General features: G+C 38.4%; 1 protein-coding gene across 13 annotated transcripts in view; it reads right to left on the bottom strand.

Annotated features, from left to right (window-relative positions):
* The window catches only part of FAT3 (FAT atypical cadherin 3), a 413,377-nt gene that overhangs the window by 83,718 nt on the left and 311,928 nt on the right, over window positions 1-17,731 (bottom strand). For 12 of the 13 annotated variants that reach the window (XR_010428221.1, XM_064645040.1, XM_064645033.1 and 9 more), the window contains 3 exons: window positions 12,567-12,706; window positions 3,435-3,710; window positions 1,708-1,918 (listed from right to left, as the gene is read on the bottom strand). Coding sequence is in view for 12 of the 13 variants with exons in the window: in XM_064645040.1 (XP_064501110.1) it covers window positions 1,708-1,918; window positions 3,435-3,710; window positions 12,567-12,706 (627 nt within the window). In the remaining variant the exon portion in view is untranslated. Of the gene's footprint in view, window positions 1-1,707; window positions 1,919-3,434; window positions 3,711-12,566; window positions 12,707-17,731 lie in introns of those variants that run through there. The other variant, XM_064645041.1, reaches the window with a different exon arrangement.

The raw sequence follows: 17,731 nt of genomic DNA, 5'->3' as shown, positions 1-17,731 counted from the left end.
GTCTGCATCACGTATGATTCTATTACCACTGTAATGGGAACCATACTCCTAACATGTTAGGTTGCTCTTTACATTGTGGTAGCACCTCTATATGATTTGGTTTGGAGCCCATAATAGTAATAGGGTGTCAAGAAAAAGCTGGGAATAGCCTTGAAAAACATTGCTCCAGGAACCTAATCCGGTCTGCTCCGAGTTTGTTCTATAAAGGCACAGTGTTGTCCTGTGTAAAACTTCCCCTGATCTAAGATAGTGAGAAATAACTGGTAAGACCAAATGCAGTGCATAAAGGAAATACTTGTTTTGGAGTGCTAACATCTTTGTTGGTCTAATTGCAACACTTATAGGTGCAAAGGACTTTACTTTCTGGTTTGCTGAATGTACTCTCCTTCCACAGGGCATACAGGATAACTACAGAAAAAAAGTTGCTTGGGTCTTCTCTAAGCATCAGGTTGTATCAGCTTATTTTAAGGTGTGAGCTTCAATTATATGAAGTTAAATCAGTATGACATTCTTAAATATTAGATATTCTTATTTCATGACTTTTTTTTTTCATTTAGCCTGTTCCTAACTGATGTAAGCCATTGTAACTGTAAAGAAAAGTCTTTACAATAATATAGGGACAAATAGTGATACAGTAGGATCAGAGCCTAATACTGGGAAAGGCTTGTGATCTGCTTAATATGGGGACAATCTAAAGTATTTGTGACCTCTTTTTAGGGAAATATAAGTTTCAAGTTTTGCTTTTATTACAGTGGAAAGATTCACATTACTAATAAAACCTTTCAAAAGTAGAAATGAAACATTAAAGAACCCAAAGGTTACAAATTTCTACTTCCTTCTTTCTTTTTCCAGGCATCCTTCAGAGATAATTCTTAACTTCAGATTCATGTGAGCCAGAGAAACTTACACTCACTTGCATATGTGTTAGAGATAATGTTTTATTATCATGCTGTTGCACCAGCAGAGGAATTTCTTTTGCTGGTACAGATTACATGGCAAATGTAAATATCTAGAGTTTAACAGCAAAAACAATTTTAATCTGGTGTCATCACACCCTCCCTTAGTTTCAAGAGACCTTGTGCCATTAAAATGCTATGGCTGTGCTGACAGAAGTTTTCAGCATAGCCCTGGTCTTAGTCTCCGTGATCCTCTGATCCAAATACTGGCAAAGACACCAGGAGATACCAGCTGTTGTGACATATTTTTATGGAGCATCCACTGTGTACTAGTCTGAAGCCAGCACCCTGAAAACAAGTCACTGGCTGCAATTTTGAATAACTGTGTTCTGTGATGGCTTTGAACCAATGACTTAGAGGTAACAGGCTCTGTAGCCAGCTAGTGAACATGAATCAGTCACAGAATCACAGAATGGTTGACATCTAGTCCAACCCTCCTGATAAAGCATGCTCATCTATAGCAGGTTGCACAAGATCCCACCCAGGCAGGTTTTGAATATCTCCGGAAAAGGAGACTCCACAACCTCTTTGGGCAGCCTGTTCTAGAATGAGATTCTGTTCTGCCAGGTTTTGGGTATAGTAGTTTCAAAATAAAAAACCCCAAACAACCAACAGAGAAGGTGTCTCCTTCCCCCAGCTGTAGGGGAGAAGGTAGACCAAAGAAGTTTGTGTGTCAAGGTGGACCACTGTCAAAGCACTGCTCTGCATATGGCATGAATCATGACGCTTCAGTTTCAGCCTCTGTTCTGACCTGCTTCAATAGTGTAGATAAGCTCTGCATTTTCTCCTTTGTCTTTGTCCAAAGCTGTGACCTGCAAGACTGCTGATCCAACTGCTGCTGATTCAAACACTGAGGCTTCATACAATGGACTGGTAAAGTATGGACTGTGGTCATTGGAGTCTTCCACGTTTATAATGACTCTGGCCAGGTTTCTTCTATAAGGGAATTCTTGATCTCGGACCTATAGAACAAGTGTATAACACACAACTTGATATTAATCTAGTAAAACTTCACAAATATTACTCATCTGAGTGTGAATACTACTGCAGTTCTATTTAACACAAAGTAATAAAAAATCCATTTGTCCCAAAGAACAGCCTAAAATATATTTCCACACAAGATGGCAGACAGTAAAATTAAAGGACAAGGAAAGAGCTTAGGTATTTCTTTTTTCACTTATGAAAAAATGCATGGCAATTAACCATCATGACATGAATTTTTGAAGTGGCAACCACATGACATCTTAAATTTGGGTTTAGGTTTGCAAGAGATATTTTTTAATACATGCTAAATAGTAATGCATGTGCCTTGCCATTACCTCCTTTACATCATAGAGGCATGTCAGTCTAGTGCTTGTAGCTGCCAATGAACTTCATTATTATGTAGGTATATATCTTTTTGAAGATGATGGCACCAACAGTAAAAAGAGTAGGAATTACCTTATGAAGTGCTGATAATTGACAACAGAGGTATAATTTATCACAGCTGTCTCAATCCCATACAAAATACCTCAGCACTGCTTCACTGATAATCCTGCCACCCCTATCCCCAAAAGTTTGGTTCATCTTAAATAGAGCAAAAAACCTATCAGGTGGAGATCAAAACCAAGGATCAGGAAACTATCTCTGTCAGCCACGTCTCTTCGTGATTCAGTTTATAGTCATTTCTTAGTCTGCTCGCCAAAGGACTTGCAGCTTTTTACTCTGTGAGCTGAGACCACACTCAGCTCCTGCTTGCTGCATCTCACAGCAGCGTCTGCTTTCTAAGGTCCCCTGGCAAGATGCCCCTGTACTTAACACATCATGAGTTGTTCCACGAGTTAAGTGGTTAAAGCAAATAGTGGAGTACAATACTTAAACTAACACTGATTTTTTTTAATTAAAGAATAAAAAATAAAATATATCTCCATAATATACAATCTTCACTTGAAAACAGGCAGACTTATGTTCTGTACCTTAGGCACACCAAGCAAAAATTGGTAATTATCTTTTTTCTGCATACCCAAAGATATGGTAATGTAGATAAAAGAAAGCTATTTTGTATATCAACAGTTTATGTACTGAAATAAGTCCATAAAAGTAAGCTATAAAGGAGGGTTGTATTCAGAAAGGCTGTAGCGTTCTCCATGGCAAGAAAGCAGTTATCTCCCTGTGAATAACTTCTCAAATAATGTTAAGCCTCACTTCAGAAACTCTGAAAATTACCTTGAGGGAGAGGACCAGATGCCAAGAGATTAAATAATTTCCTGCTTGCTCTCCCTTAAGATAGCAAATAACATTCTATACAATGAATTCACAATAAAGTTTCCCAAAAAGCTGAAATAAAAACTGTAAAATAAATACACAGCAGGGCAGGCAAGATGAAATTACTGACTACTTACTGCTCTAAGAGTCCTTTGCTCATGCAAAGACTAAGGAATGTATGCACCCGAAGCAGCAGTGATTGTGTCCTGACCCAAGTGAATATTGCATTCTTACCATGACATTAAGGATGTGCTTATCTTGAGCTTCGTGGTCTAATCTCTCAGCCGTATAGAGCACCCCAGTGCTGGGATCAATTCTGAATTTTCTCATGCTGACTGTATCAATGCTGCTGTGAATAGTGTAGCTCAACTTATGCTTCTCATCTCTGTCTATAGCTTCAATTTGCAGAATTTCAGTATCAGGGAGGATGTCCTCTGAAATGGTGACATCGTAACTTGGCTGAGAGAATTCTGGGCCATTATCATTGTTATCCAACACTTTGATAAGAACCTACAGTTAATAAAAAAAAAGCATTCAAAGTTATTGAAGTCTAGTCAGACTACTGAATAACACCTAAAGAAATACAATTTACTAGATGGTTGACAATGTTATGCTGCTGTATGGTGGGACTGAGAAACATTATTTAATATTAAATGCTTATTGTTCGGATTAAAAGACATAGTCATGATTTGACTTTGGAGGTAAAATATTCCTAATTGTAAGACCTACTCAAAGTCTGACAAGTCTGTATTTGTAGTATCTATAGGTTGGAAAATATTTCTACAATGGTCATAGGAAAGGCTTTGTCCTTCCCTGTAACTGCTGTGGTTACAAGAGACTTCTAGAGCTATTACGGAACTTCCTTTCCCCTCCAGTATTAATAAGGCTTTAAAAGAATCCCTTTCATGTTACTTAAATCCACTTTTTATACAAACAAGATTCAGCTGAATCCTGTGTTGTTTTCTGCCCAACATACTGCATTGGGACTTACTAGCAATGTCAAATTAAGACAGCAGTGGAGACTTCAAGTTGCTGTTATACCTTAGATTGTGTTAGAAACAGTGACACTTCATGAGATGGAAACAGGACATACCACTTCACTACCATGCAAGCCCACCCCACACAGTCCAGTACATACCACCACAGACAGGTAACCTCCACCAAGGACAGGTAATCTCAGGGCATTGATGACAAGGAAGGATTATTTTTTTGTTTCATTCTTGCTTTGCCTTTGCCAGTGATGGCTCTCCTTATTGCCAACTAATTCACTTTCCCCTCCAACACATATCTGCCTTCTTTCTGTTGCAGTTTATTAATGGTATAAGTGCTAAAAACGTGAATGAACACTGTGCTGTTTCCTTCATGTCTTCTGTAGAACCTTGGTATTGACCCTTAAAGAAACCTGGAGAGGGGGAATACAGCCCAGGGTGCTGCTGTTGCTGCCTATTCCACCAATTTCTGTATATTACAAGCTGACTCTGGTAACTAATAATAATCACTACTTGGCAAGCTTTGCCTTTCACAAGTTATGTTATACATGTTTGGCTCTGATGACATTTTGTAGGTTTCACCATTGAAGAAATGGAAGAAATATGCTTTCCAGACTTTGTATGCCATTATTGCTTTGGGCAGTGTGGCAGCAAAACCCTTAGCAAACTGCATAATACTGAAAGCTGAAATGTAAAGGGCTGACTCTTTTCCAGTGCTGGAAACAAGAAGTATCTATAGCAGAATACGCCTGTGAAAGCACACGTCTAATTTTACAGTAAGTGAAATGGAACAATCTTTTTATTCAAAGGCCTAGAAATAAGAAACAGTCCAATGAATGATATGGGAAAGGCCATGCACAGGACTCTTCTTTTAGACTAGGAGACTTGAGCCATCAAGATATTTTCTTTGTTGCTTTGAAAAGTACTTGGAACTTTTTAAGCAATTATTTTATTATTTTGCTTGATTAAGCCCTGTTCACCCATATGTTCTTAACAGAAGAAAAATACAGCTATACTTTTACTGCAGTATTGCACAGATGCTGGCCTCAGAGAGAAATGAAACTTTAGATTTGCATGATATGTGGAAGGGTTTGCAGAATACATTACCACAAGGAACAAGAGCAATTGTAAGCAGCAGTCATAATGAACTAGCCTGGGAACTGTTTAAAAGACAGCTGAAATAAAATGCTCTGTAAGTTAAATGGCATAAGACTTCAACTGCATATTCCATATAATTTAATTTTCATCAGATTATGGTACACCAGAGTGAAGCAGGGCAAAACCTATATTAAGTGATGCTTCAATCTTGGACAGATACCAATAAACTTTGGGGGAAATATACATTGCTGGGCCTATAATAATGATGAAGACTTACTTAGCTTTTTATACTTTCTTTGTTGCTATATACAGGAGGGCAGAAAGGTTTATCCATCCCAAAGGTTGCACTATGACTGTGCAAGCCACAGCTCCATGATTTATGCCTTCACTAGACTGCACAAACTAAACAGGGTGGAACTGGATCTGCATCAGAGGCTAAGGGTAACCTATGAGACTATGGAAATTACAGTGTGGATTCACAAAGCAGCATTTCTTCCCACTGAAAAAGGTCTAAGCTAATGCCCTGACACACATGATTGTGCTTAGGGAGTGCAAGGCATGGAAAGGGGAAAAGATTAAAAAATTAAGGTCCTCATTCACTGTGGTTATCAAACTTGCAGAGAGCTATGCACTTAAAATTGCTTTGATCATTTCCAGAAAAGAACTTATTTTTCCTTTTTTTTCCTTTTCTCTCTTTCACTTCACATCTACTGTAAAACTGATCAAGTGCCTGTTTAAGTGGCAGGGACCTTCCTCCCCAGAGACGACAGTATTTTAATGATTTGTCAAGTGATCCACATCGAAATACACATTATTTAATAGTTATTCTGCACTTCAACAGCCAGTTCCATTTGGAGATGGAAAGCAAGGCGTTAGAGATGCTAATCAATAAAGTAGTCATTATTGATGACAATTTCTTCTATTGAAGCAGTTAAGAATATTTGTAATTTTTGTCAGCTGTCCCTTAAAATCCCCAAGACTCATATGTAATTTTATCATTAGAGTCTCTCCTTTAATAGAGGGGGGTGGATTTTCCTTGCAACAAAAGAAAGTTAGATTATGTATGGGAATACTGATTATTCAAGCTCTGTTAAACCCAAAAATGGAACTCTTTAATGTTCTTAAAAATTGAACTGTCTTGGGAGTCACTTGAAACAAAATCAGGTAAAATAAAATGGAATTTAAGTCCCACTTTAAATAGATATTAGTCCCTCAGTCCCTACAACATTTTTGAGGAGGAAGTGACCATTATCCCCATACTTTGCCCAGGAAAGGACTGCCTTGCAGCAAGGTTAAATGACTTACCAAAGCCACAGAAGTGCAGCAGCAAAGCAAGGGAAGGTGTTTTAGGTTTATTTTTGATCCACACCCCTTTTATTAGGTCACCATAAAATGCCACCTTTGTTATGCAGATTTCTTGCTCCAGCAGGATTACTTCTAGTAAGGTGTTACTTAAAAAGAGGGGGCAACCTTTTCCTTTAATAATGGACAAATGTGACACTGACAGGAACACCAGGCTCATAGAAAACCTTATCCTACAAACATATGTGAAGCTGAGTAAACTGAATGCCACCAGATTGTTAATATGAGGAAAGTTTCTCAAATTCATTTAATGGATGCCAAATTTAGGCATAAAATCTTGGTACTACTGGCAAATTTCCAATGAATTCAGAAGGGTCAGCACTCTGCTCTCTGAAGTCTTAAGCTTTAGCCAGCTGGTAGCACATCTTTCACCCCAAATCAAGTGTTATACTACTGAAATGACTCAACAACTCACAGTATCTGTGTAATTTAATACTTTCTACAGACTTATTTCCAAATGGAAGACATGGCAAGAATGAGCTGTGTTGCATAAATAACCTTTATTACTGTGTAGGTGCCTGGGGTGTTAAGTAGTGACAACACCCATTGCGTAGAATCAAAGACAGGCTTTAAAAGTTTTCCAACACATCCCCGAAAGGAGATGAATGGAAATGTTTACTATTGGTTTGCCGCCAAGTAGGGATTCCTCTTTGTGGAGGGCTGTGCAAGATTACTGACTGAACTACTTTTCATTGACAAACATTAGCTTCAAGTCTTTTTTCCACGCTCATAAAGCAAACACGCAGCAAAGCAGTCTCTGCCTGGTTCTCCTTGAAAGCCCATATATTTTCCAGTGCACCTTGGGCTTCAGAAAGGCAGGCTTGCCTCCTTCTGCTTCCTTTGTGTGAATCCTAATTTACAGTCCGAACAAGCACCTCGCTATAAAAGACTTGCTTCTCCCTGCTCACTTCCTATTTCCCACAGTTAAGAAGAGTTTCAAATAAAGGATTCAAGGACCTCCAAGCTTACAAATTAGCCAAAGTAACACTCAGAGCATTAGCAAAGACTTTGTACTCAAAATGGTAAGTGAAAGGCCTAGAGAAATATAATCAAATTAAAGCAGGACAAAACCTAATGCAGGAAGTCTCTCCAAAGCTGTTTTTAACGTCGCCCATAACAAATACATTTGGTTTAGGTACAAATGTATTTGAGTGAAAACTGGGTAAATGCCAGCAGCTGCTTTAGAGACATTTGAAACTGTAAGAATCTGTTGGCTAATTGTTTGGTCTGGGCACCATATTGTAGTACAACCTATTAAGTGCCTGAATTATTTAAACTCAGGTTGCACTTCTGTACAGGTTTTGAAACCTATTTTGATTTAATACTGCTTTCAATAGTGTTACCATACAGCTTTATTTTCTACTTTCTGACAAGTTGTTCACTCCCCCAAACCTCAATCTTAACATAAAAATGCAGTTTCCCTACCAACTTCAGTGGCCAGTTATTTATACTTTACTCTGCCCTTTGTGTTATGTTAGAACAGAAAGAAAAATCTTTCTTCCACAGGCAAGGCAGTGCCGAGATTGCTGGATGTGACAGAAAAAAAAGTCAAGGATGGGTCAGTTCTAGTTTGGAGGAAACATTCAACTGAGCAAAACTGAATAACTGAATTGAAACTTCATGTCTCCTTGTCTGCCATAGGAGAATCCACAGCCCAGAACTGCTTCTGGCAGGCTCTGATGTCTTATCTACATTTTGGCCATGTTCCTCTAAGAAGAGCTTTTCACTATTCAGTTAAAAGAACCACCCTCACTCAGAGTGATTGATCAGCTCCTCTCTGTTAAGAAAATTTTATAAAGAAAAGGTGTTCTCTGAAGGGTGAGACTGAAACTCACAGTTGAAGGTCAATCCTCAGCACAAAAATAAATAAAAGTCCACAATCTCCTGCAAGGGGAGAGAGATAGAAAGGGGCAATAAGCAGTAACTTTTTTCATCTACTCTTTCAGTCTGGTTGGGTCCAGCTGGATGTATTATAAGTGGCCTAAGTTTTGATCTGCAAAAACCTTTTAGAGGGAGATGCGTGTTACTCTCTGAGTGTCCACTCTACTGGTAAATAGTGAGATGGTTTTGCAGTAAGCGGAACTAAGGTGCTTTTTGCCTCCTAGCTTGGAAGTAACAGCCTTCATTCTCTAAAGCATCTTTTCTATACCAGTTAGGATGATGAGAAATAAGGAGAAGGTAGGAAAATAAGCAAGAAGCAAAACTGTCTTTTTCATATAATACCATCACTGCAGGAGGCTGTTCTCAAAAGAGGTAACAATCTGCTAGGACAACATTCTCAGTAAAAGTGAAACATTACCATAACTTAGATGATTATTCAATTGTTCCCCACTGTACTCTACTTCTGTGGGTATTTTAGCAAAACTCAACAGTATGTACTACAAATAAGTAAATAAATGTCATTCCTTTGTTGTGCTTGTAGGTAAAAGATTTGAATTGTTCAGTAAAAAGAAGGATTTGGGATAAACCTGACTCGTGACCAGAACAATTTCTAACAGTAAAAATTGTGGCAGGAGCAGGCATCTAGGTGCCACTACAGTGATTTCTTGCTGGGAGAGTCCTCTCTCTGCTCAAGCAAGGGCAAAAGACCGCTGTGCAGCCCAAAGGGAGGCGATGGCAGTGGCAAGGAGCAGAGTCTCTGGCTGCTGTCCTGGCTCTCTCTCTAGCACATGGGATGCAGAAGCCCTGACCCCCCTCCCAAAGGCCAACAGCTTGCTTGTCAGCTGCAGGAACTGTGCTTCCTGAGGATTTAGAGCAAACACACACCTTCAGCCTTTAACAACTGACAGCATAGCCTCAAGCAATCATAGGAAAAAGGAAAGGGAAAAAAACCAAAGCTCTCCCTGGCTAAGTCAGAAGACTTAGCCATCCTAGAAGTTAATTCCCATTTACACCCACACTCCAAATACATAAATCAAACAAGTCAACATTTGTTCATATATACTCTCCTCCATCCCTTTCTAACCCAACTGTGCTGCCGGCACAGCTGGTGCTCAGCTGAGCAGGCAGCATAGTAAATGGTAGCGGCTCAACAAGTCCTGGCACTTTGGTTCTCACTTTGGAGACTGTATTCTTTTTGGAAACCTTGATCATCCCCAAATCAATCAGGCTTTCCATTACACAGGAAGTTTGTAACTTTTTTTTTTTTAAATATTCCTCTTGCCTCTTTTCGCAACAGTGAACTATTATTAAAACAGATGTAACTTTTAAATCAAAATGATCTCCTTCCTCTCATGGTACAGTAATGAACCATGTGCACAGTAAGGCATGAAGGAAGTGAGCAGTTTAGCGGAGTTTAAGGCATGCAGGAACATTGCTGAAGAAACTTCCCCAAGTCCATACCAGGGATCATGTTACCAAAACAAAAATCTTTGGCATTTTTATGCTGTATTTTACCACCTCCCACTATATAATAGACAAATGGCCAGAAGGAGATAAAGGAAAACAGGTGGGGTGGAATAAAAAGTAAGACTGTTCCATTTCACATGGTGATGATCAGCTGTTTCATAATAAACCATCATGGTTTGTGGGGAACTTTATGCTATTTTACTGTTAAATAAGGGGATGAATTTATATAATTGTTTTCTACCCACTTCTTCTTCTACCATATCTTCCTGCAGCTACAGTTAAAAATGCATGTATGTGCATGGGACAAAATATTTACAATGTTGTTCTATCAAAACTCAGAATAAGGCCACTGAGAACCATCAGTAGATGCTATTTTTTTCTATGTTATATTTTACTTAAACCTACCAGTTTGACTTTTTTTTAAATTATTGTTTCAGAAGAAAATAAAGATGAGGAAGGTAACCAAAGGCTCCAAAGTACAGCCAAAAATACAGCAGGAAAGTTTTATAAAATGGAGCGATAAATAGGCAGACCATAATTCTGTCAGTTTTGAGATAATAGTTGCTTTTGAAATCTCTGTTGTGAAGACCAAAAGAAACACATTCACAGATACCCTAATTAATTAAACAATAATTAATTAATTAATTATTGACCATAATTAAACAATTAAGCAGTAGCCACATTGAGAAAAGGAGGTGGAGAAAAGAAGGGTCTGTACCCGCTAGTGATTATCTAATGCTATACTATTTCAATCTGAAATGACAATCTTACATTCCTAAGTAGGTCACATCACTGTTACAAAGAATGCTGAGGCTTCTTTTAGAATGCAACAGCTTTACTGAAATATGTTTTTACCATATGTTTTAATTAAAAATATAGAGGTTTCATCCAAATAGGTTTTGAGGACTGTTATATGGGTCAATTTATTAAATCAAAAGCAGCAAAAACAATAAACATAATAGCCATGAGAAATTACTTGTATCTAGCATGTTTGAAATTCCCTATGCTTTTTAACACTTCTTCTGCTGAAATGTTTACAAGAAACAAAAAAGGTCATGTTAGAAATTCAACACCATCTGAAATGTGGACTGAGAGTGTCGCCAAGACTAAAAAACAAAGAATAACAAAAAGACTACTCAAGAGTTGAAGAAAATGCCTTATGGAACGGGAACAAAAAGAGGTCAGTCATTCTCCTTCACCTGTCTACCAGAAGACTGGAAGGTGATTTGAGCATTGTGAGTAAATGCTTCCTGGGGAGAAAACAGTGGTTTTTAAGGAGTTCTTTAATTAAACAGAGAAAGGCATAACAGGGAATATGGCCAGATATTATCAAGCTTAAAATAAGGGATGTTTTTAGCAGAGATGCAATTAATTCTGAAACTAACAGGTAAAACAGTGGATTTCCCACCACCTGATTTACTATCAACTGATGTTTTCTTAACAAGGGAGGATTATCGGGAGAAATTATCAGATATTTTAGGGCTGGTTATAAACAGGAAATCATTGAGAAAGCACTCAATGATTTAACAATCTCTTAGGAAAGCTGGTGTTGTGTCTCAGTGAGTACAGATTTACATCTGAACTATTTGAACAAAAAGGCAAGGTAAAACAGAAGCATCTGTGCATGCATGCATATATGTAAATATAAAAAATGTTCAGGCCTTCCTTCTGCATTATAAAGAGGTAAAGAACATCACAAACCTATTTTTTTTTCCATTTACACTTGAGCAGTAACTCAGATGTAGAATTTCAGGCCCTTAGAAATCCATACCCCACAACTCCAACTCATATTGAAGGATTTTGCTGTTTGAAATCTGCCTGGTGTCACCTGGATCTGAGAGTCCCTGTCCCTGTGACATGACCCTGACCATGACCCAACTTCAGACTGGTTTCCACTGAACAGATATCCAGACGCTGTGTCAGGATCTCTCCATCAAGGATGTGTCAGAGCCAGCATTACCCCAGCCCTTCATGTTTATCTGACCTGACTCTTTAATTGATGAAAGGCACCGAGCCTGATAAGCAAGCCTGGTTTTAAAAGGTTCAGTGGGGCTGTTTTGCAGAAGACAATGTAATTGCAGGCAGTGACACTAAAGGAGAGATCCTTTGAATTTTAAGTTTTGCCTCTGAACAATTTCTTCTCTGAACAACTGATCCTGTGTCCCACATTTGGGTCTTGGGAGGATGAGAGGTATAAAGTCCATTTATACAATCAATAGCAATATTCCCCAACACCACAGAAGCACTATTGTATTTTGGACCATTATGGGGTGACACAATTGTCAAAATTTATGCTTTGCTGCCTGTGATAGGGACTCCCTCAGCTGGAGGAAGGCAAATTACTTTCATGTGAGCACGAAGAGAACAAAAGGAGAAGTAACGCTTTGAAACCTTCAACAGTCGATTCTTTGCAGCCAGATGGAAAGGCTCTGAAAAATATCCCCTCCATTAGTTATCGGTGGTCTCAAAGGATGAGGTTTTACTTGAATGGAAAAATTATTAATTTTTATAGCATATACATTCCACTAAAAAATTAATAACTTGCCAAGAAAGGAATGTGATATTCTACCTGAGTCGTGGCAATGTTTGTTCCATCGGTGACCTCCACAGTCATATTATACATTGACCTCTGTTCTGCATCCAAGGGCTTTGCAACGACAATAGTGCCCACTCCCTTCTCCGCGTCGAAAGAACTATCGTAATTCCCTCCTAATTGTTGCACAAAAATACAGTTAGATTAGCCATCTCTGGAAAATTTCCATTGAAAAGTGGACATATCTGTTTACTGGCATCCATCTTAATGGTTTGCCTTAGCATACACAGTATATCTACTGATACTTCTTTGTTCATAACTCATATTTCAAAGCACAGTTTGTATATTGGAAAGCAGATATCACTAAAATGCATTGCCAAAAAAAAAACTAGCAGTATATTTAAGTAAACCATAGTCAAGTCTATAAAAAGAATCAAATGGCCATAAGTCCATAAGATGTGTGTCCTTGTAGTTTGGATAATGAACATGAAAAATTATCTTTTTGTATAAAAATCATTCAAGGGCGTTTTATTCTACAACTTTTATTTTTAGAAAATTCTCACATGCTTCTGGGTGCAAAGATCATCATCTGAGTTTTTAAAAATTGCAATTATAATCAATTTTTAAAATGCAAATAGAGATTTGTTAAATTAATATCAAGGAAAATGATAATTGCTGGCAGCAAAGGTCAAATTTTACTAGTCTTTTAGGAATTATTCAATAGATCTGACAGGATACACATCCTGAATTCCTTTCCATAAAAAAAACCTTACAAAGCACTGTTCTAATACTAACATCCCCTTTTCCTGTTGCACACTGAATGATGCAGCAGTGGGAAAACTCTCCTGAGTCTCAGGTGAAAGACCAAAAAAAAAGTCTATTAAAAAGGAAAAGAAAGCTATAAATGATTTGAGATTGAAGAGTTACAAGATTTCTCACCCACGGTTACAGTTTATAAATTAGAACCACTCATTATTTTCAAAAGAAAGCACACACTCCCTGCTGCTAAGCTGTTTCTCACTCACTCATCTATAAAGTGTAATTTACTATTAGTTGAGTATGAAATTTTTGGAAGCTGGGGACAAGGAAAGGTGGAACACAACACTGCTGACAAATGAACTCGAATTATATTCATCACACAGCAAATGCAATGTCACTAGCTACATTCCCTGACAACCCCGTTCTACAAAGAGAAAAAAAAGCCTTTCAAATCACACTGGCTATAAAACTTATGTAAGCTTCTCAGACCTCAAGATGAGGTCCACAGATAGAAAACCACTCATTCCATTGACTTTGCTGTGATGCAATATGTATAGAGATATATATGTGAATGGCTGGTATTATCACAGAATGGCTCTCATTTTATGGCTGGGGACAGAGAAGAGAACAGGAGAGTCTCTTCTACTCTCCCATCTGCATGGTTTGCTGACTAAAAAGTGGTCTTATTCTCAGAAGCAGTCATGAATTTAGTGAGAGGAAAAAGGTTTTGGCATTCAAAGAAGTTGAAGATGAGGAGGAACCACAGCAAAATCACAGCCTCTGAATTCCCTAATGTGAAGAAACCCTCACTACTACCTCTTGCACAGGCTAGTGCAAAGAAAGAGTAAGCTGGAAGAACCACTGCTCTGTCTGTATTTGCCTTGGAAGCCATTCAGGCGTTGGGAGAAGAAAGAAGGAGGAGGAATAAAAGTGCAGGTAACCACTGCAGAGGAAAGGCAGAATTGGTGAACTTGTGCCCACTGAAATCATCCAAACGCAGTAGTTTCAGACATGCCACCAGAGTTCCCTGTGCTGAATATATACATATACATATATAGAGATCTAAGCCTAACAGACGCAGTTATAGTTCTCCAGGAAAACACTGACACTGGATCTGCTGTGATTTATGGTGGACAGAGACATTGCTTATTTCCTATCCTCCTTCTGCAAGCCCAACTTTCATGGTTTTCTCAATTTATATATATATATATATATAAACACTACTGACACTAGAAAAAACCAAACATAATTGCCCTTGACATTTAAGCAATAGCAAGGTATTTGGACATTGATCATATGTTCAGTGTTCTTTAAAAAAAGAAAAAAAAAGTTAGTCTAGAAGAAAAAGTTTCTCTCCCAATTAATGTTTTAAATTGATTTACTTGAGAAAAATTGCACCATGAAAACCTCCTTTGAAGAAAAGAGTTTTGAGATTCATGCAAGGAAATCTCTGCTGAAATGAAGCTAGCCTTGGGACAGTAGGCTCTTTACAAAGAGCATGTTTCATGCTGATAATCATGAAAACAAAGTGAAAGTCTGTACTTCAAGATGCTTAATAACCATCTTAATGAGCAATCAAAAATTATATGCTATCAACTGGCTTACAATTCCAAAAAAATCCCCTGCCTTTAAAACTTCCAAAAAGTAACACAGAGGGATTAGCAATAGATGTTTTAAACATCTGTTGGCTCAGAGCTGGGTTTGCAGTCTATTGCAAATACACCAACTTCGTCAAGCTGTTTTCATTAAGTGAAGTATATTCTTCCCCAGCATAAGAATTGAATCCATCATGTGAGGTTTTTTATACATTTGTCACATCTTCCAAAATGGTCTAGTGACAAATTAATCTTAGTTGCCAGCCACCCCAGTCTACACCTGTAACTAATCAGGCAATGCACTTCATTTTACATTGAATTGTTTTCTATTAGACAAGGCAGAAAGTGCATCAAACACTGAGGCAGAGATGGATCAGAGAGCATCCTGCTGTGGGATTTGTGATTACAATCTATTTTGGAGTGAAACCCTGATTTATTCATGATTCGGTATGGTACATTTTAACACACCATGGTTCGATGAAAAACCACGCAGATGATTGAACTTCTGGGAGTAATATCTGAGATACTGGGTCCTGCCTCTCATCTGCAGTATTAGAGGCAGTCTGGAAAAAGTTTGTACTGCTCCTCAGCTTTCATATACACTCAAAATAGGTCCTCAGATGTGTTAAGTCTACACAAGGCCTACTGTGAAGCACCCAGAGAAGCATCCATCACAATCATCTTTGAAAGATGTATGGGTGCTGGAGTTGCACGAAGAGACAGATAAAATTCTTGTGTAAAAACAAATAGGAATCTTATCTTAAAAACTCTTGCAGCTGGGAAATTGTAAAACCACTTCCTTCCAAAGCTGCCCACGTTGAGGTTGAAGGGCTGAGCCCCTGGGAGGTAACAGCTGAGAAGGTGTTGGCTTTTGGAGTACTTGACGTTGGTTTTTGAAAGCATGCTGCCATGTCTCTACCACTCTTTTGAAGTGAGCTCGACTGCAGTGCCATAAGCTCCCACAGTATCAATTTTACTACTGGCCATTTAACATTTTCTTTGATCACAATCTTTGGATGAAAGAGGGCTAAGGATGATAGCATTTTGTTCAGCTGCTCAACTTTATTAATGTGAATTTTCATTACTTATTCCATTTTCCAGAATATGGCACGTTTTCCTTTTTATTGTCCACTAAACCCTGCTTTCAGATACAAAACATGTAGAAGTTGTCTTTGCTAATGTGCTTGCAATTGCATTAGGAAAGAAATATTTCAAATGAAGATAATACATCAAGAGTTCCTCAGGCACTTTCGGAAAATCAGTGATGAAGGCAAGATGATGGAACTGGCAAGTTTGCTAGACAGGATGTCCTGAGAAAGCATTTTAACACTGAATAACCTCAGAGAGATGTGGATTAGCTGTTGTCTGTAATACCATTGCAGGCTAAAATGTAATGCTGATATATCTTTAATACAGATTAAAGGCTTTCCTTAAGATACTCTGATTAGACTGAAGTGATTAGAGTAGGGCTTCATGAAAATTCCACATTTACTTGCAATGCCATCTTTGGATGAAAAGACTTATCATGGTGGGATGATAAAAAATCATGCAGAAAGCACTTTTTCTCTCTAATTGCTGTTAAGATTCCCGAAGTCACCTAGCACAGATAGTTACGTCTACACTTTGGACACCTAAAGTTAAGTGAGATGATTTGCACCCTTACTTTCTTGACGTTGATCTCAATGCTCTTCCATAAGCCCTGGAAGCATTAAATTTTTAGAACTAGTAATTTTTTATGTTATCCGAAAGCATGTTATAGTTCATATAGGATTTTCCAATTCCAGCTGTTATCCGGACAGCTGTAGAAACAGTCCCTGGTACAAACGATCTTATTAGCTGGCCCTCAACTACGGATTTTTAGAACAGCCCCAATTTTCAATTTAACAGATAGTATAGTACACTTAAGAAGATCTCTTAAAATCGAACCGAGATAGCTCTGAGCCAACAGACTATAGGTTGGGTTCTTGGTATAGAGGTGGTTATATTTTCTGTCTGAGTCTGGAGTGTTTGTTCTTAGCTTATTTCTTGGCTTCATAGTCACTGTGAGCATATTTTTTTTTCTGACAAAAGTCCCGTGTGCTTTGGAAAGAATTAATTTTCCTTTTAATAAAAAAGATATCTAAAAATCCCCAAACCATTGTACCTTGCAAAACTAACAAGAGAGGTGCAATGGACAGGTCAAGGAAAATGTCCTGACCTGTTAGAAGGGGTTTCTAAAGGTCAGCAGGAGAATTTGCCTAAGGCAAGATACAGTGCAAATCTTACATTCCCACAGAACGTGGTGTTACGACCCGCCCCAGGAAAAGGGGGGGGGGGTAACATTTTTGGCGTCACGGACAGGATCCTTTGGATATAGTGGAGTAATCGGTGTAGTCTAAAACTGGTACCGAGGGCGAGTCAAATGGTGACTGTCCCCTCGCAATAAAATTATAGTAAGAATTTTTCTCCTCTCGGTGTGACCCGGGCACATCAGACCTGTTGAAAGGTTTCCTGGTGTGGCCTGGACCTGTTGAAAGGTTCTCTGGTACCTGGACCTGTTGAAAGGTTTTCCAGGAGAGAGTCAAACCAGCCCTCAGAGGGTTAAGGGGGAGAAAGACATTAACCTAAGCTGGGTTAATGACTGAGGCAAAGGGGATGATGACACCCCAGGTTGAGTTATATGGGGATTATTCCCTCCTGATAGCTATCCTTGGTTTACAACTGTTTTTTGTGGGTGCTGTCTTAGGCGTGTTCCTTAGAGCAGTGCAAAGGCAAAAATCAGCTATTCAGAAATCTGTAAGTGAAGTGATAAAATCTTTCCAAGAGTCAATGAGAACTTTGCAGGACCAGCTAGAAAAAGAGGCTATT

This window comes from Pseudopipra pipra, chromosome 2 (genome assembly GCF_036250125.1).
Source record: "Pseudopipra pipra isolate bDixPip1 chromosome 2, bDixPip1.hap1, whole genome shotgun sequence".
In the NCBI taxonomy this organism is placed as follows: domain Eukaryota; kingdom Metazoa; phylum Chordata; class Aves; order Passeriformes; family Pipridae; genus Pseudopipra; species Pseudopipra pipra.
Note: the sequence above shows the minus strand (reverse complement) of the source record. Positions and strands in the feature narration are given on the sequence as shown.